Source organism: Saxophila tyrrhenica (genome assembly GCF_035928015.1).
Source record: "Saxophila tyrrhenica strain CCFEE 5935 chromosome Unknown scaffold_11, whole genome shotgun sequence".
Lineage (NCBI taxonomy): Eukaryota > Fungi > Ascomycota > Dothideomycetes > Mycosphaerellales > Extremaceae > Saxophila > Saxophila tyrrhenica.
This window is the reverse complement of record NW_027041743.1, coordinates 553,675-573,295: the sequence shown is the minus strand read 5'-3', so window position 1 is coordinate 573,295 and position 19,621 is coordinate 553,675. Positions and strand designations below refer to the sequence as shown.

Below are 19,621 nucleotides of genomic sequence, written 5' to 3'. Positions count from 1 at the left end.
TCTTTTCTTGTCGTAATTGAGACGTAAAGAGGTGTAGGGAAGAAAGTCGCAAAGTCACTCCACCGGCCAACCTCACGCGAGCATTGGCATGAAGTCCGACCCTGTTTCGGTAAGAAGATCCCGCAGCACCACCAAACACCTCGACTTCATCCCAATCTCTATACACCAAACACATCACAACATGCTCTATGAGTTAATCGGAGTGGTCAGTCACCTCCTCCATACCCAGAACCCACAACTAACGCCCCCTAGGTCCGCCCCGGCCGCACCATCAACGAGATCAAAGAGTACCACTCCCCACTACCATACCCTCTACACCACTAACCAGTCTGCCTCAGAATCGCCAAAACAACCGGCAACCAGATCCTCTCCTCGGGCGGCGTCGTCCGCGGCATCACAAACTGGGGCACCTTCCTCCTCCCCAAGCCCGCGCGGAAAGCCGGCACCACATACCACCAAGGGCAATATTTCATCCTGAGATTCGATTCGAGCGCGAAGACACAGCATGCGGTGAGGAGGACGCTGGGGCTGGATCCGAGGATGATTCGGTTTAGTGTGGTGAAGATGGGGAGTAAGCTGGACGAGATTGCGGAGGTGAGGGGGAAGGCGGAGTGGGAGGGTGCGGAGGGGAAGGGTAGTGGGTGATACTGTGTGTATGTTGAGTGTCTGCATGAGCATATGGGAAGGCGTTTGCATGAGCTGCGGCTGTGCATTGATGGCATGCGTGTAGGATAGAGACGGTTGATGACGAGGCGGCTGAGAGGCCACTGTACATGTTATCTGCTACGGTACTACGGTCGCGAGACGGTATCGACATGAAGGGTATTGCGCACGCAAGAGATGAGAACGCCTGCGATGCAATGCAATGGAATGCCGCTAAACAAGACTTTTACACAACCCTTCCATCACGCAAAATCTCACGTAAATCCGTTCGCGCGCGAAGCCCTCACATGCGCTGGCTCATCGTCCTGCATTACGTTAGCACACACCCATTCACCGGACAAGGTATGAAGACTCACCTCAAGAAACCCGGTAACCACCAACAGCCGCCCAAACTCCTCTGCAACGTCCACCGCCTCCCTTTCTGGCGGCCCGGCCGTCTTCTGCACAGCACTCGTCCGCTTGAAAACTGCTTGCATACTAAATCGGTTCTCTTGCAGGAAGCTCTTCGCCTGCTGCAACACGCTCGCGTTGCCTTGTCCTCTCGTGAGTACGATGGCCGTAACGACCCTCAGGACTGCGGACAGCAGTTTGTAGAACTCCCTCAGCGCGACTGGATTGTCAATGTCAAGCCCAATGTCCGGATCAGTGCTGAAGAGTCTGCTCTCGGCAACGGCAGGAAAGAAACCAGAGTTCAACGAGAGATTTGTCCCTTCTGGTGTCTGGCAGATCCGCAGAAGTAGGGTCAGAGCTGTGTGGAAGTAAGCGACGGCTGTCACAAGCTCCTCGTTGTCGCCAGAGAAGGATGCGGTGACGTTGCCGATGCTTTGGTCGATGAGGACGGGGAGGAAGTTGAGCTTTTCCAATGCGCGGAACATGCTTTTGGTGACACCGCAGATGCTGAAGAGGGCGACAAGACCGTCGAGGAAGAGTAGCGAGGAGATGCGAGTGATGCCACGGCCGGAGAAGGCATCTTCGGTTATGACGGTGATGAGGCGGTCGCCGGTTGCTTGAACAAGTTGGAGTAACTGGCGAGCATGAGACGAGGCAGTGGTCTTGCCGTTGGTGGTAGTGGTGAGGGCCAGCGCCGCGAGAACTGAGCAGGAGATGCGGTAGCAGACGTCGCGGAGGCCAAGGCCTGTGCTGCTGTCTGTGATGACTCTGAGGCAGACGCGGAAGGCGGACATGAGTCGCTCTTGGACGAGGCTGGTGTTGCGGGTGGACTGGCTGCTAGGATCCGCTGTCGTGGCAGTCTGGACGAGGGTCAGAGTCAGTTTCGCCAGCAGAGCAGCCGATTCCAGGCTCTCTGCGAGGGCTCTCTCTAGACGTGGCAGAACCACTTGGAGTCCTTGTACGGCGACTGAAGTGGCATTGTCGGGAACCAGGCCGGACGAGGTAACGAGCAGTGACACGAGGTCAACCCAAGCTTCCAGTGCAGAAAGCCGAGAATTCTGGATCGCTTGCCAATTGTTCTGACTGGTGAGAGAAGCACAAAGAGCGCGGATGTCGTCGTCAACGGCAGCATCCTCGTTGGGGTCTTTGATGGTGCCGTTCAGCTGCATCTCGCGCTTCTGAAGCAGTAGAAGCTGTTCAGCCATTGGCACGTCAAAAGCCGTAACGATCTCCGGGTCGTCCTTGAGGCAAGCAGTGAAGTCCACCTCCTTCAAACACTTGCAGTTCGCGACCAGAGCCGGCTCGGTGCCGAGATCAAAGAAGTCGAACAGATCGAAGATAGACATAATGGGCGTCTGTTGTCCGTCCGGACCAGTAGTGGTCCCAAGTAGGGCTGCCGTAACCCTCTCTTGCACGGAGAACATACGCTCCTCGCTGACTTTGCGCAGCTCCAGCGCAGAGTACTCGAAGTAGTTCTCTCGCAGGTAGATGCGATACTTCAGTGCTGCAGTTGAGCTGTCGAGCAGCAGACCTGGGTCGTCAATGGGCTTCTGGTCCCACAAGGCGGTTACAGGCGCCGGAAATTGCTGTTCTGCGATTGCAGGGAAGAAGTCCATTGTGCGGATGTTCGGTAAGACAATGCTTGATGTCAAGGGAGATTCTGCGAGCTTCAATATGAGGTCCATGCAACCCTTCTTGAGCTTCAGTAACCACGACACGTTGTTGATCTCGATGGCAGAAGGTGCTTGCACCGCGCACAGGACGATGTGGTGGAACAGTGATTGGATTTGGCTGAACGCACTGCCCGGATCGACGGTAACCGTGCGAAGATGGCACGTGAAGCCGAGCAAGCAGTGAGCCACCGACGGCCTGCCTGCTGAGTTGTCGAGACTGTTGTTCAAGACCTCGAGTATCGCATTCGCCTGAGCGATCTTCGGTGGTTGATCCAGAGAGTCGAGGTCGCTTTCGTCTATCTCAAAGAAGGGCAGCAGGTTGACGGCGACAGCGTCACTAACTTCCGACAGCCGTCCAACAAGTCGGCTTCCTACGCGAAAAGCGTCACCATCACCGAAGACAGGAGGCTCGCTGAGCTTTTTCGACTTGCAGAGCTTCTGCAGTAGGCCCAGCGACTCCAGGCTGAGGTCGAGGTTATTGCTGGAGGCGAAAGAGACAATGTCGGTCACGAGATCCAGCTGGCTCAGTATTACCTCATCGTAGGAAGCCAATGAGGCGTTCGCATTCGAAGGTGACCGAGTTTGCGGGTCTTTGCTGATGATCGGACGCACAATGTCGAAGTATGTCGCTTGCAGCTTCATGGCAAGATTCATGGCCTGAATAGCCTTCAGCGTAGCCTGCACGCGCGGCGATTCTGGGCTGAGCTGGTTGAGGAGGTCGATGTCTTGTCGTATTACATATGCGAAGGCATGTATGACGTTGTTGTTGAACATCCAGTCCATAACCCGTGCGAACGGGTGGAGTCGTACGTACGCGGCCAAGGAGGAAGTCCGAATGACAGAGTCGACATTGATGTTTGTCGCATTCGCAAGGCCGACTAGATCCTCGTGGAAGGTCGACAGGCAGATGCAGACGAAGTCGAGGCACGCGTAGCGCAGGACATCTATTGGTACTCGATCGCGCTCTAGAAGGAGAACATCGTAGGAGCTAGTCGACCTGAAGACCGGGCCAAGCACGAAATCGACGTACACTTCGATACCATCGTGCCGACTTGAAGCGCCCAAACTTTCGGGAAACGAGATGGCGCCAACAGCAAAGTCGCCGATGTCTCTAGTAGGGGCGACCAAGGCATTGAGCAAATGGACTAAACCAGTTGCCGTCTCAGGGTCGGAGACGTAGTTGTTGAGGTACTTCTGTTCTGCGTGTGTCATGCGACCATGGCGAGGGAGACTCGATCCGCCACCGGATATCCAGTGGTCGAGCAACGCCCACATGCCCTCATTGACCTCCGGTATCTTGTCGGTCAACAACGCGGCAAGCATTTCAAAGCACACAGCATGTATCCGGGAGTCATTGCCGGATGACGCGAGGTGGAAGAGTGTCTCGCCGATGTGAATGCTCTGCTCTCTCAAGATGAAGTTCCTGGCGTCAGGACTAATCCTGCACAGATGAGCTGCCAGACGCAGATAGGATTCCAGCATGATGTGAGTCTCGGGCTCGTCGTAGCTCCCTTCATAGGCCGTGCCGCTCTGACTTGGCGCTTGTTGTGCGCTTGCCGGCTTGCTTCTCATGGCGGAAGCGTATATGTCCAGCTCGCTAAAGATCTGGGACCAGCTGACCGAATACGACTTCCGTAGCCGGCCGCCTGTCATGGTCGTGTCTTCTCGAAGGAAGAGGTGGGCTTGATTTCCTGATTTTTCGTCGCTGGCAATTGCTCTTAGCAGTTCACAGAACGCCGCCACCCTCGGGGTTGGTAATCTCCGGGAGGCCCATCGAAGGAATCCGTAAAGGTTGCTCTCCTTGTCGCTCCAGAAGTCTCCTGCAGCCTCGGGACTGTCCTGGTAAGCGTACGACATGATGACGAGAAATCTTTCGAGGTCTAGCTGGTCTTCATCACCCGCCTCGGGAGGTCTCGAGAAGTTGGCACGCCGTCTGTCATCCTCATCGGCCTTCAGTCGGCGCAAAGCATCGGGCATGTTCGCAACGAAAGCGTCACTGAACCCCTGCAGCTCTCCCATCACGAGCGCAGCACATTCAGGAGATGCGGGGGTTGCATCGATGATCGGAGTGTCCTCCATCAGAAATTTGACCAAGCCAACCTTGGCCGGATCATACCAAATCTCGGGCTTCAGGAATTGGCAAGCAAGCAGCAGGAAATGAAAGCCTCTGTCCTTGACACTGTCAAAGAACAACTTCGTCCGTTCCTCTTCTTCCCTCTGCCGGTCAGCCACTCGTAGTGTCTGACCGCCTGTCGGGTCCAAAAATCGGCTGCTGTACTCCGAAAGCCAGCATATTGTTGCTGCTGCGCGGAGTATGGGCAGTTTCCATTGCAACTGGGTAGGACCGGCGGCGAACAATCGATGAATCTCCTTCGCGACATCAGGGTTAATCGACTCATCCGCGCCGTAATATGCCGCGCCGCTCGTGAGTATGGGCAGGTAGTGGATCGTAATGTCGTCCAGGTCGGCCCGTTGCGTAGCCTTGCTAAGCAGTGGTCGATAGTCTTCGCGCGACACATACCGAGCTCGGATCATGTGCGACAACACCGCTGAAAGGCATTCGTGCTGCTGACTCAGGAGGAGCCTCTGGGCGGCCAAGAACTGCGCCATTGAGCCATTTTGGGACTGCCCGGTGTACGCCAGCGTTTGCTTGTGCGCGATGTTCTTGTCGAGGTAGCCCTCCACTTCGGACAAGCCATCCACGCACTTTCGAAAGAACGCTGACGCATCGCCAGGTCGCGCACCTTGAGCTTCGACCACGCTCCGGACAACATCGTTGAGGAACCTGCTTTGGTCGTCGTCTTCATCGAAGTCCACGCATTGCGAAAGAAGAAGGCGAAGACAGTCTAGCGTGACGTATCGCTCATCGTGAAATCGAACGATTGCCCGATATGCTATCGTCGACTCCGTCTGACCGTCGTATGCTAGTCCCACATCATAGCATCGCTTCGCAGCCTGCAGCTCGTCCAGATCGAGTTCCTCCGCGACCGTCAGAGCTGCCGTTCGGAACGTATCGTCGATGCCGTACTCCGTATCCTCAATCTTGATGGTGGTCGGTTTCTCTGCCCCAGGCGGATCCAGAACTCTTCTGCTTTGGTCATTCTTTTTCTTCTTCTCTAACAGCCGCTTCAAGTCCTCCACGCTGCCTACCAGCTCGGCCTCAAGTCTGCTGAGCGCGCTCAGTCGTGATTCAGTGAACGCGATCAGGTCGCGCCGGAGGCTTTGGAGCCTCTCGATCGCTTCGTTCGACTCCATTGGTAAGATGCGGCTATGTCGCCGTGTAGTCGCGCTGTGTCAGCTCAGCGATGAGCCAGGTCGATTCATAGTAGATACTCAAAGAAATGCATTTGCTTCGCGTGAAGTCTTTGGTTGCAGACGCGCTTCCAGCTTGAGCTGCAGAAGTCGTGAACCCTTCAACTTCACTTCCTAGTGCGTTACGTTTCGAGAACAAACGTGAATTACCTCGCCACGCCGACACCTGACTCCCACTTAAAGCACACCATTACTACTTCTTCTCCAGGCTGGGAATTTTCGACAAGGTCGTTCACGGTACTTCGCAATCGCCATGCTCGGGCGACCGCGTTGGGACATCACCTGGTAGAGGCATAGCGTCCGTCTGAATGATCGGAACGCAAACCTTTACCCGCCATGAAGGGCGAAATCAGTCTCGCAGATGCCCTGGAGCGAGTCGAGTCGTCCAGCATTAAGGGACGGACGGAAGGCCTGGCCGATCTAAAGCACGTACTCCGAGCCAACAACCGATTCGAGACGCTTTCGGACGCCTCCTTCCACAAGATCTATGAGGTCCTCTTCCGCTTAACTGTCTCTGAACAATCAGCTGCCCTCAAGCCCAAGACCAGCCTTACCAAATCTGCCGCAGAGAACCGGCTCTCGGCTTGCGCGGCTGCCCTCCGAGCGTCACTGGAGAAGGGTGTGAGAATTATCAAGCTCAAGACCGTCAGATCTGTTCTTGACCATGTTGTTGAGACCCTGGTGCTTGCTAACGGCAGCTTTTGCGAGCCTATTGCCCTGGACTACGCCAAAGGACTGAGAGCATTGCTCAGCTACCAGGCACATGTGGAACACCTGGAGCAGGAGCAGCGAGAACGCCTGGCGCTGTTCTGTCTGGAATGTGTCAATCGTGCGAGCTCAGACAGTGATGATGGTGGTGATGCAGAGGCTGGTGCTGAGGCCATCTCAGTCTCAGGAACTCTCAATGGCCACAGCTACCGGTCTTCAAGGTCGCAATTCAAGGAGTCTGCAGGTTCGCAAGGGGGGCGGTCTTTAGGCAGGCAGATAGTCGAGGAAATGGTCGCATGCTTAGGCTTGTTGACCGCCCCTGCCAACACACGAAGTGGTCCAACGCTGTCCACCATACTTTGGGGCCAGATTGAGCTTCTGAAGAGGTCAACTTCCAACGCACGCTCTCACACGGACGTTTTTGGCGTGATTAACAACATATTGGCCTTGAGCAGGACAGAGAACATCGAGCTCACACGCAAAGTCACCATTCCACTTGTTCGCCTTGTACGGGTCTACTGGCCCGTCAAATCCTCGCTAGCTTTGAAAGACGAGATGCTGAAGACACTACTCTATCTGCGCCCGTACCTTGCGTCAGCACTTGCGGCAGGCGATATCACTGCTCGATCGGAGACAAAGGGACTTCTCGACGTAGTTAAGTCGGAGTACAGCAAGCGTCAAGAAAAGGAGCAACTCCATCTCGAAGATCTGCGATTGCACTTTGGTCATGCCGACGCCCACCAAATCGGACTCAGTGTATTCAGCCTGCGCTGTGGAAACACAAGAGCCGAAGCGAATTGGGTGACAGTGCACATGCTGGCATCGCTTCACGGCTTGCTGTCAGCCTGTGAAGACGAAAAGGAATCCGACGAAGAGGAGGACATCAATCCTCGACCTCGAAAACGCCTGAAACTCACCAATGAGATTGGAACTCTCATGAGTACATCAACGAACGATCCCACCCCATCGCGGCTCTGCACACTCCAGCTAATGGCTTTCACCGCCCAGCAAGCAAGGTTTTCCGGCAAAAGAATTGGCATTTCGATTGACGGCCTCTCGCCCAGCTGCACGGATGAGAACCCCATTATTGCTTCATGGGCGATGCTGGCGCTCACCAGTCTTGCTTCGCAGATTACAGCTTCCGAAGAACGCTTATCCAGCCGTTGGGCCTCTGTCTGGCAGCTCGCTTCAAGGGCGATGAACAATGCCAGTACATGCCGTGCTGCATGCCAGCTACTCCTAGCCATGCTTAAGGCGAGCATTCCGTCGCAGCAGAATATCGCCGAGCTGACTGGCGTGTTAACGCACTCCATCGACGTCAACGGACCAGCGTCGTTAGCGGACTCGGTCGCACATCTTCTTACGCAGGTGCTCCGGACTGCCCAGCAGGTCAACCCGACTTCTGCCACTGCAACAGCCAAGAGTGCATTGAATTGGCTTTTCCGGAACTTCTCGCCCAGTATGTTCGAAGACAAGCGATACGCAAGCCTGCACATCCTTTTGGAGCCGGCTGATGTGGTTCAACTCATTGTCAGCTGTCTCGGTCAATCTGGACATCGTTTGACGACGCCGCAGTTTCCCACCTGGATGTCAGTCGGTAGCGTGTGGCTGTCATGTGAGAAGCAAGAGAGTCTACTGGAGTATTTGCTCTTGCTACCCAAGCCTGCCCTTGCCACCCACGACCTTTCTAATCTGTCCGACACCTCGTTGGTATCGTTGCCCAACAGAGCAGGCTGCGAAACAAATACTTTGGACCACCTGATCGCAGATTTACGGCGAGCCCAGGATACGTGGTCTCCAATGATGCGCGAGAAACCATTAAGTATCAGCGTTGACATGTTCACATATCTCTGCAGTTCTGTCAGCGCTGCGATATGCGTCGCTTACTGCAACTCCTTTCGAGACCAAAGGAGACAGGACCAGCTACAACGGCAGGCTCATAGCCTACTTGATCAGCTTGTTGAGTTCGTACCGAGCCGTGATTGTGGCCAGGACAAGGTTGACTCGATGCTCATGACCTTTTCCTCCGCATGCTCGAAGCTTTTTGCAGATACATACCATGCAACGCCCTGCAAGTGCGAAGTGGAGCTTTGTAAAGCCATTCACCAAGCATGCGAACGTAGACGCAGTCAAGAGGACTCCAAAGGAGCCCATAGCCAGGCCGCCATGGATTTTGATGATGAATACGACTCGCAAGACAGCAGGCAAGGCCAACAGACGACGACTCTGCCGGACCTCAAGCATGAAGCTGCTGCCAGCTACAGTGTACTTGCAATGCGTTCGAGTGTGACAATGTACGCCGCGGCTGTGTCAAGGTTAGAGCAGGAGCTCTCTCCCCCGGACTCGGGCTCAGCATCCATGGTCGACTACGTCCTTTCACTTCCACGCGACACGATATTGTCGGGTCGCTGTGTCGTGGCACGGTTGCCTGAAATCGGAGTGAGCCTGCTTTCGGATGAAGTCGAGCGCCTACTGGAATTCTGCACAGAGGAATTCTTGCAAGCCTACGCCTACGAACGCTCCGAGGTCGCCACTGGAGTGCTGCTTGACATCATGTCTAGTCTGGCTCCGCAGTGGACAAGCCCGACTCAAACGTCTTTGTACGATCTGGGCATCGATATGTACGTATGGTACACGAAGACGGCATTGACTGGCGGGATCCTGTCACCCAGCGCGCAGAGGAGAGTTGCGACTCTACTGCTTCAACTGTGCCATGGGAACACCGACTACGGGTATGACGACGATGTCCCTTCGCCCAGGACCAGCTTGTTCAAGCTTCTTCAGCTTGGCAGCATCACGGTTCTATTCCACGTGGCAGACCAGATCCCGTCGCTTTTCGGCCTTTTCGTGTTGTCAAATCACGCTCCCATGTTCGACGACTTGCAGGAGAGTCTGCCTTCGACGACCGACTGGGTGGAAGGCATGGCGATGCGGCTACTGTTTTATCAGAAACTGGCATCTGCATGGCGCTCACTACTTCGACAATCAGTGTACTATATCTTTGAGACTGCCGGCCTCGCAAAAGAAACTTCGAAGCATGCAGCACGCTGCGCCACGGACCTCTCTGAGGCCCTTGGACTTGGCTCTCCTCAGGAATTGTTCCACCTGTTCGCACCTCAATTGCTTCATACCTGGCTCGAAAGCAGGAAGATCACTGACCTGCCTTTCGCCGTGTTCCAATATGAGTCCTTGGAGGCCTTGATCATGCACAACCGGTCAGAACTCACAGCTCAGTTATTAGTCAGGAGCAATGAAGACGGAATGCAAGTTGCCGCAGCTGCGCTCAAGATGGAAAGTCCTGACTTGGTCATGCGGTCCTTTGCTCAATGTCGAGCGTATGGCATAGCAATGGACTCACGCAAATTTGCGGGATCAAACGAGGACACCTGCGAGGCTCGGCTGCGAAAGCTGATTGGTAAGGAGGCGCTCAAGACTTTTACGGTGGCACAGGCGCCGGCAATCCTGGGTCAATTCTACCTCTCCTTACAACAAGACGATGTGGACCCCAAGTGGTCCGAGAAACGCAAAGAATACGCCCCTGCGACCAACGCACTCAGCGAAATGAAATCGATAAGTCACTCCGAAAGGTTTGTCCCGGACAGTCAGCAGCCAAATTTCAGAAGCCGATATCTGTTCGATCAGATCGAGCGGTTGTGCCGAAGGACTTCACAGAACTCAGCCCAGCCATTGGATGCTTCATCCTTCTCGCTGGCTGCACGGATGCTTCTCGACTCTATCTGTGACGCCTTGGGGCCATTGCACACTTGCCTGATCATCAGGAAGCTACGGCTCCTGATTGCTATGAGTGGAGATGTGCCTTTCTCAGGCTTCCCACTGGAGATGCTTGTACACACCCTGCGACCGTATCTGAGTGACAGCCAGTGCGCTGACGATGTCATTGGCATTCTGCAATACCTGTTCAATCACGGCCGGCAATATTTGCGGGCCCAGCCTTCCTTCCTGTTCGGAACCATTACACTCATCATATTGAGGATGCGAAAGCATTCCGTGGCCAGACAGGAGAGCACAACGCAAGAGAGCCAGCACAGGCAAACAGTGCAAAGGATGCAAGCCTTTCAGACGTGGCTTGTCGATTACCTGCGAAAGTGTACTGAGCACATCAAGTCACGAACTCTGGCCATGTACTCCAGCTTGACCGACTCGCTAGGACGTGTACGCCTTCCTGGAAACGCGCACAAGGATTCTCCGGAAAGCTCACTCATTCTTATGCTTCTCGACGACGGTACTGCTGAAATAGCTGCTTTCTCGTCTGCAGATCGTGATGAAGCACTCGTCATGCTGTCCGAAAACTTCGATCCGCCATCCTCGCCGTCTGAGGACTGCCTGTCTGGGGATCACGACTGCGTGAGATTGGCACACAGTGTGTGGACGGCAATGCACATTCCGGGAGTGGATGATAACTTCATCTCGTGGGCTGCAAGTGTGGTTGGGCGCGCCTACGCATCCACCGGCCTTCGTCCGGTCAGCAGGCATAGCTCGGATAAGTACCTTGGCCCAGTTGCACTCGAGAAGTACGAAGGCGTAGGAAGATCAGTGGCTGCTATTGCGAATCGGCTATCAGCAATGCTCTATTCGCGAAAGCGTCAAGAGGCCAGCCTGGCAGATCATACTTTGCGCAGCGTCGTACAATCATTCACAGTTGCAGAAGAAGCCATCACCTTTGAGCAAATGTTACCAAGTACGATTGTGCCTGCGTTTATCGCTGGGCCATACGGATATGTGCCCGACTTCGCTGCACTGCCTTCCGACCTGCCGGAGGATCCTGATGCTCTGCGTCGCATACTGGCCTCGACGCATGGTCCAGATCTGAGCATTTGGGTGCGACAGCTCAGCTTGGCTCTCTGTCGGCGAGCAAATGAGGCTGCTGTTCTTCCGGCCTTGCAGGCAGCACTTCGAAATGATGTCGATCTTGCGATGGAGCTGCTGCCCTATATCGTCCACATCTTGCTTGCACAAGAGCTCGATCAGGAACAGGTACTTCGCTCTCAGCTCTCTACAGCATTTGCGACGCACCTGCGGATCGCCGACGAAGAATGGCTCCCTAGGCAGAGGTACATCCTCAAGTTACTATCGTTCCTACGAAGCCAGCAACTGCCAAACGAGACAACTGACGCTGATCGTCTACGCTGGCTTGAAATTGACTGGGTTGGCGCTGCGCGAGCTGCAGAGAGATGCGGCATGCACACCATGGCCCTGATGTTCGCAGAGTCAGCATCACAGGCGTCTGGTGGACCCAGACGGTCGTCGAGCCGCGCTTCGCTGTCACAGATTTCGATCGCGCAGATTCCTCGGGACCTACTTCTGTCCATCTTCAAAGCCGTAGAAGAACCCGATTCCTACTATGGCGTTGAGCAACCTGCAGCCCTGGAATCTGTTCTCGAACGACTCGACTATGAAGACAGCGGTTACAAAAGCTTGATGTTCCGCTCAGCTCAAACAAATAACGACATTCAACGCTTCGGCAAGATTGGCCCGGACAACAGTCGTGGGATGGTCCACTCCTTGTCACTCCTGAACCTAGACAGTCTGAACTTTGCACTGCTTTCGAATGGATACGAGTCCGCGAAGTCCTCTACCGAGCTTATGGAGACCGCACGTCGTTTGCAACAATGGGACGTCGTTGCGCCAGAACAGGAAACCTCTGGTGCTGCATCCTGTTGTTTCTCCGCCTTCAGAGAATTGAGCCGCGCAGTCGACTATGCTTCTGCTGACCGGAAACTGGGGTCTATCATCGTGACACACACGAAGTCTGCGAGCGACCGGCTGGCACAGAGTCCGTCGAGCGACTTCTTGAGTGCTCTTGCGGTCCTGGTGGAGACCCGTGGCATCGTAGCAAGCCGCACCCAAGATTCCTTTCGTATCTGTTGGGAGGAAGTGCGCGCCCGCCAGGCATGGATGAAGATGGCTCCGTTCGAAGACTTCCGCCTGATCCTTTCCTGCCGCCAGACCTTGTTAAGTATCATGGCTCAAAACAAGGTCTTTGGGGATGTCGTCGGCTCGAAGCAAAGCCGCAAAGCCGAGATCGAAAGCCTTGTCGACATCGCTCAGTCTGCTCGACAGCACGGCCATCTTCAAGAGGCGTTGACTGCGATGAGTCAGCTCAATAACTCAGTACGATCGGCCGAGCAGCTTGGTGTCAAAGCCAATACAGTCGCCTTGGTCGAAACAGCATCTGTTCTTTGGCAATCTGACGAAGCCGTTGCCTCCGTACAAATGCTACGTGACGCGCTCGAGGTACGCAAGACTGGCAAAGAAGACATCTCAGTCGATCAACCTGGTCTGCTCGCTCAGCTGGCCCATCAGTTGGCGGAGGCTCGCCTGGAAAAGCCTGACGATATACTGTCAGCATATCTCCAGCCGGCAGTCAACGGTCTGCAAGGGCGCGAGATGGGCGAAGAAGCTGGCAAAGTCTTCCACGAGTTCGCAACATTCTGCGACCGTCAGCTGCAGAACCCAGCAAACGCTGACGAGCTCAGTCACATCACGAAGCTTCGTTTGAAGAAGTGGCAGGATGTGCAAGACCTCCAGCCGTTGGCCAAAAATTCCAAACCGAACGACAACGAAACTCGCAAGGCATATAATCAAGCAAAGTCGTGGTATGCCTTGGACGATGCGGAATACCAGCGGCTCACGAAGACAAGGGACACATTTCTGGAGCAGAGCTTGCAAAACTACATGCTTGCCTTGTGCGCATCTGACGAGCATGATATCTCCGTCTTGCGATTCTTTGCGCTTTGGCTCGAGTATTCGGAAGCTCCAAACGTCAACGAAGTGGTCGAAGTCCACCTTCACCAGGTGCCAACCTGGAAGTTCGTGGTGCTGATGAACCAACTCATGCCGCGGCTGCTGCAGGACAAGAGCACCTTCCAAACGACTCTCAAGAAGTTGGTGCGACGTATATGTGCAGAGCATCCGCACCACAGCCTCCATCACCTCTACGCAGCTACCAGGAGCCCTAAGGCCACGGACGAAGCGGCTGTCTCCAGATATCAAGTTGCTGCAAAGATCCGGACTGAAGTCCAAGGCCTACCCAAGGTCGGCCCATTTTTGAAAAGTGTCTTCTGTGCTAATGGCTTGCTTAACAAGCTAGCCTGGGCGACCCCGAATGAACAGAGATCCAACTCCCAGGTTGCCTTGCAAGACATGCCCGATGCTTTCAACGTTAGCAACCAGGTGCCACGATGCAAGGTCCCCCCAACCACCTTCAGCGTTCCAATCAGGCCCAATGGTAGCTACGACGACATTCCATTCATCACCAAATATCGTCCGGCTGTGCGGATCATGACGGGCAATAGTCATCCGAAACGGCTTGATGCCATTGCTTCTAACGGACGCACGTACATCGAGCTGTTCAAGAGCGGTGATGACCTTCGTCAGGATGCGATCATGGAACAGATCTTTGGCGAAGTGAGCAAAATGCTGCACAACCATAAAACAACACGGCAAAGGAACCTTCACGTGAGGACCTACAGCGTTGTTCCGCTGTCGTCACAGTCCGGCGTCATTGAGTTCGTGCCAAATTCCGTGTCTCTGACAGATTACCTTTCACCAGCTCATCAGAGGTACCACCCACAAGACTACAAGTATGGAACGGCTCGGGACAAGATCGCTGCCGTCGCCGGCCAAACCACGGACACCAGGGTCAAAGAGTACCGCAAGGTGTGCGATCATCTGCAGCCGGTACTTCGGCACTTCTTTTTTGAACGCTTCAAGGATCCAGATGAGTGGTTCGCAAAGCGCACTGCGTATACCCGAACGACAGCCGCCATTTCGATCCTCGGTCATGTTCTGGGCCTAGGCGACCGGCATTGCCAGAATATCATGCTGGACGAGAAGACTGGCGAGGTGGTGCACATAGATCTTGGCATCGCTTTCGAAGGTGGCAAGGTGCTACCTGTGCCGGAGAAGGTACCATTCCGCCTGTCACGGGACGTGGTCGACGGCATGGGGATCACAAAGACGGAGGGTGTGTTTCGAAGGTGCTGTGAATTGACAATGGATGCTCTGCGGGACGACAAGGACAGCATCATGACGCTTCTGAACGTGCTGCGGTATGATCCGCTCCATGTCTGGACGGTCTCGCCGTTGAGAGCAAAGCGGATGCAGGAGCAGGTGAAGCGGTCCGCAGCAGAGGGAGATGAGGGATCTGGGAGGAAGAAGGATCAGGAGGCTGGCGACGCTGACAGGGCGCTGTCGGTGGTCGAGAAGAAGCTTTCGAAAAATCTGAGTACCGCCGCCACGGTCAACGAGCTGATTCAGCAGGCGACGGACGAGCGCAACCTTGCTACGCTGTTCGTGGGGTGGTCTGCTTTCTACTAGTGCGATTGTGAGAAGCGTTCGAGCGATACAATATGTACAGTATATATGTAGAATATGATACCATTGTCACTTCGCCTTTTGGTTGCATGTGACACCACGCCCGAGGCGCTGATCCGGCCCTCGAAATTTTGACTCATGACGCGCGACCTCACTTCATTCTACCTTCCATCCTGTGAACTCTGCTGCCACATTACCTCGACCAAGTAGTAGCATCGAGAGCTCGACATTGTCTTGAAAACACCAAAGACTAAACGTGAACATCCCCATGGAAAGCACTAGCATCCTTGCATCCGAGAACAATAGGCGCACACACGATCGCGACATACACTCAACCCAACAGAGCAAGGGCAACATGGGCTCCTTTTAGGACTTAACATGGCGTCCCACCACCAGAACAGCAGAGCACGAGATCTGCGATCAATACTTCTTCGGGTCAGCGCACGTCACAAGTTGAACACAAATCACCGCACATCGATCGCGAGAAGTCCTTGAACTCTGCGACAATGTCTGAGACTACGCCAGACCACGACCCGCCCAGGGTGAACGAGCAGAAGCTCACACCAGCCGAGCTGAAGAAGAGAGCGAAAGCTGAGAAGCAGGCCAGAAGAGCTGCCCAGAAAGATCAGAAGCCGGAGGAGGAAGGCCCACCACCAGCGGCAGAACCGGCGAACGGCATCAATGGGGAATCGAAGACGCCTCAGAAGAATAGCAGTGCGCCTCAACAACAGCAACAGCAACAGCAGAAGCCGAAGGCCGAGAAGCAGCAAAAGGCACAACAGCAAAAGCCGGGCAAGCAAGGCGCACAAGAAGCTGAACCCCATCACAAGCGGACAGGCTCACAACAGATGCCGCTCCGCAGAAGACCTTCGCAATCAGGCGCGCAGCCGAAGGCGCCCGTTAAAACGAAGAAGGACAACAAGCAGGTCGAGCTGTTCAGCCACTTATACACACAGCCGAGACGGCATACCATTGAAGGTGTCTCCAAGGACGTCCACCCTGCTGTCCTGGCTCTCGGGTTCCAGATCAGCAGCTACGAGATATGTGGCAGCAGCGCACGCTGTGTGGCGATGCTACTGGCGTTCAAGGAGGCCATACAAGAGTACACCACACCTGTCGGCACCTCGCTCGCACGGCATCTTACATCACACTACCTCTCACCACAGATCGACTTTCTAAAATCCTGCCGGCCGATTTCAGAGTCCATGGGAAATGCTATTCGGTGGCTCAAGAAGTTGATCGTGGAGATTGATCCAAGCACGCCGGAGCAGGAAGCCAAGGATGAGCTTTGCGAGAGGATTGATACTTTCATCCGCGAGCGCATTACTGTCACTGATCAGGCTATTGCTGCTTCAGCCTGCCAGCAGATCAAGAACGGCTCTGTTGTCCTCACATACGCCAAGAGCTCGATCGTCGAGAAGACGATACTGGAGGCTCACGCGAAGGGTACGCAGTTCCGAGTCATCGTCGTCGACTCCAGGCCGCTCCTCGAGGGCAAGCGCCAAGCCACGACTCTGATGCACGCCGGCCTAGAAGTCGAATACGTGCCATTCTCAGGCATCCCACACGCCGTCAAGCATGCCACAGTGGTGTTGCTAGGCGCACACTCCATGCTCTCCAACGGCTGTCTGCAATCCCGGATTGGCACAGCTGCAGTGGCGATGCATGCCACGAAGCGCGACATCCCGGTCATCGTCTGCTGCGAGTCGGTCAAGTTCAGCGGCAAGGTTGCACTGGACAGTATTGTGCTCAACGAGGTTGCGCCAGCTGAGGAGTTGCTCTTACCTTCCAAGCCCACCCCGTCGAGGCCAGCTCCTAAGGACAGCAGCGAGGACGAAGCAGAAGCAAAGCCGAAGACACTGGAAGACTGGAAAGACATCCCGCATCTGCAACTGCTGAACCTGATGTACGACGTCACGCCGGCAGAGTACGTTCGGATGGTCATCTGCGAGTATGGGAGCTTGCCGCCGAGCTCGGTGCCGGTTGTGCATCGGCTGGCTAATGAAGGTATGTAAGATGTTGTGTTTCTTGATCATTGGGTTATGGCAATGTCGCGCGATCGGAGGAGGGCAGAAGAAAGGCTGCTGGCGATCGGATGATGGACACAGTCCACGAGTGGCATGGGGTTTGCGGAAGTTTTGCTACGATTAGCTTTATGATGAGGATGCTTGAAACATCTATTCTAGCACTTTCCCGTGACAAGTGTCCCTCCACAATGTCTGGCTTCACACGAGTGTTTGCATTTTGTAGGGTTAGTATCTACCTAAACCCGACGCCGCTGTGTAGTTCTTGCACGTGATGTGTAGTAGCGAGTCATGCAGCGAAGAGTGGCTGACTCGAGCAACGTTGCGGAAGAACATGCTGCTTGACTTTCGAGCTTCTAAAACTTCTGGCGCATAGCAGCAGACATTCACACATCGTAACTGCACCGCATTGCTACCATGCTGTGCGCAAGTAAGTTTAACAATCCACCGCCCACAGGCATGACAGCTAACACTTCGCCCAGTCTCTGGCGAGGCGCCGCAACAGCCCGTCACGTCGCGCAAGTCTGGTCAGTCGCAAACGCTCCCCTCATGACCACGAACCGCAAAACTTACAGTGAGTGTGACAGGCAACATCTTCGAACGGCGCTTAATAGAGGCTTACATCTCCGAGAACGGCACCGACCCTGTCACCGGCGAAACCCTTACACTTGACGACCTTCTCGACCTAAGATCTTCTCGCGTGGTCAAGCCTCGCCCGCCGCAGCTCACGTCTATCCCGGCATTACTGAGCACCTTCCAGAATGAGTGGGATGCGATTGTGCTGGAGAGCTTTCAGCTGAAGCAGCAGCTTGCGGAGACCAGACAGGAGTTGAGCACTGCACTGTACTACAATGAGTCGGCGCAGCGCGTGATCGCGCGGTTACAGCAGGAGAGGAACGAGGCTAGGGATGCGCTTGCCAGGGTGCAGGTGACCGGCTCGGCGGCGAACGGTGTCAACGGCGCTACCAACGGTGACGCGATGCAGGTGGATGGACAGGGTCTGCCAGACGACGTTGTTGCGAAGATCGAGGACACGCAAGCACGACTGCAAGGCACGCGCAGGAAGAGGCCGGTACCTGCGGACTGGGCGACCGGAGAACAGGTGGCGACCTACGAGGTGAAGAGCACGGCAGACTCGCAGTTCACCGGCGCGAAAAAGCTGGCGGTGGACGAGACTGGCGACTTCTTCCTGTGCGGTGATTCAGACGGCGACATCGGCGTGTACGATGCCAAAGCTGGCGCATTCACCACGAGGAGCAACACCGGCGCTGGGGGCATTACAGGCGGGGCGTGGGTGCGTGATCAGGCGGTCGTGTCTACTTCGAGCGGTGCAGTAGTCGTCAGCCAGGGCGGCTCGGTGGTCAAGAAGTTCCATCAGCATGCCGGTGAGGCTTCGGCGGTCGCTGCTCATCCCTGCGGCGAGATTCTGGCGTCTGTAGGCGCGGACAAGAGCTATGTGCTCTACGACCTGCATTCGTCGAAAGTGCTTACCCAAATCTACACCGACTCCGGTATGTCGCGCAAGCTCGAAGCGATTGAACTATACTGACCGATTGCAGAACTCACGACCGTCGCCTTCCATCCAGACGGCCACCTCCTCGCCACCGGAACCTCGACAGGCAGCATCAAGCTGTTCGATGTCAAGTCGGCGCAGACATTGCATACCTTCCCGGCTCCTTCGCAAGCACCAGTCCAAGCCCTGACCTTCTCGGAGAATGGCACCTGGCTCGCCTCAGCCAACGCCAACTCGACATCAGTCCAGGTCTGGGACCTCCGCAAGACGAACTTGCTCAAGACGCTGGACGTCGGCACTGCCGTTCAGGGGCTGGCCTGGGACTACACCGGACAGTTCCTTGCTGCTGCTGGACCAGGTGGCGTGGTGGTCAGTCAGTACATCAAGGCTAACAAGGCGTGGGAGGAGCCGCTCAGGAAGGCGGTTGGCGCGGTCGATGTTGCGTGGGGTGCTGGCGCGAGGGCGGTGGTGGCGTTGACGAAGGAGGGCGGGATTAGTGTTCTCAGTGCGTAGGAGGCCGGTGACACTGGCGACAAGGATCGAACAGCAGAGGACGGGTCATTGCCTTCGAGTACCTGTCCGCTGTGTAAAGATATTGAGGGCTGCCTCGGCCTGCTGGGTTCCTGTAGTGCTAGATACTTGCAGCCTAAGAAATGAGCTCATCGCTTCTATCTGATATCTCAATGCTCTTTCCTTCTGCCTCTGGTCCCTTTCAGTGCATGGTGCTTTTAGGTTATCGCATCTCGAAGAGAAAAGAAGACGAGAATAGGTAATCGACACGTGCAAGCAGCAGCAGCATCGTCATCACGCTCGAAGCGCTGTCACCGGGGTCTGGATTTCGACTTCGGCTTTACAACCACCAACCACACCACGACCTCACCTCACCTGGCCGAGGCTTCACCTTCGACACACCTCACGATCTTTTCACAACCACATTGTCAGCTACATATTCACTGTCTAGTCCTGTATGGAGGCTTCTCGACGTAAGTGACAGTAACCGA

At 55.2% G+C, this 19,621-nt stretch overlaps 5 protein-coding genes across 5 annotated transcripts; 4 read left to right on the top strand and 1 right to left on the bottom strand.

Moving 5' to 3' along the window:
• Positions 1–181: 181 nt before the first annotated feature.
• LTR77_007279 (uncharacterized protein) lies at positions 182–645 on the top strand (the record flags this gene model as incomplete). The annotated part of the gene is made up of 2 exons (XM_064804516.1): positions 182–287; positions 329–645. 2 exons carry the CDS (start codon positions 182–184, stop codon positions 643–645), a joined length of 423 nt encoding a protein of 140 aa, XP_064657286.1.
• A 272-nt stretch (positions 646–917) lies between these two features.
• LTR77_007278 (uncharacterized protein) lies at positions 918–5,981 on the bottom strand (the record flags this gene model as incomplete). The annotated part of the gene is made up of 2 exons (XM_064804515.1): positions 918–968; positions 1,020–5,981. 2 exons carry the CDS (start codon positions 5,979–5,981, stop codon positions 918–920), a joined length of 5,013 nt encoding a protein of 1,670 aa, XP_064657285.1.
• Positions 5,982–6,374: 393 nt separating this feature from the next.
• Positions 6,375–15,086, top strand: TEL1 (Serine/threonine-protein kinase tel1; the record flags this gene model as incomplete). Its single annotated transcript, XM_064804514.1, has 2 exons — positions 6,375–6,683; positions 6,714–15,086. 2 exons carry the CDS (start codon positions 6,375–6,377, stop codon positions 15,084–15,086), a joined length of 8,682 nt encoding a protein of 2,893 aa, XP_064657284.1.
• A 503-nt stretch (positions 15,087–15,589) lies between these two features.
• On the top strand, positions 15,590–17,098 carry LTR77_007276 (uncharacterized protein; the record flags this gene model as incomplete). Its single annotated transcript, XM_064804513.1, has 1 exon — positions 15,590–17,098. One exon carries the CDS (start codon positions 15,590–15,592, stop codon positions 17,096–17,098), a length of 1,509 nt encoding a protein of 502 aa, XP_064657283.1.
• Positions 17,099–17,524: 426 nt separating this feature from the next.
• LTR77_007275 (uncharacterized protein) lies at positions 17,525–19,133 on the top strand (the record flags this gene model as incomplete). The annotated part of the gene is made up of 4 exons (XM_064804512.1): positions 17,525–17,537; positions 17,590–17,634; positions 17,695–18,618; positions 18,667–19,133. The coding sequence occupies 4 exons, from the start codon at positions 17,525–17,527 to the stop codon at positions 19,131–19,133; spliced, it is 1,449 nt and encodes a 482-aa protein (XP_064657282.1).
• Positions 19,134–19,621: the final 488 nt, after the last annotated feature.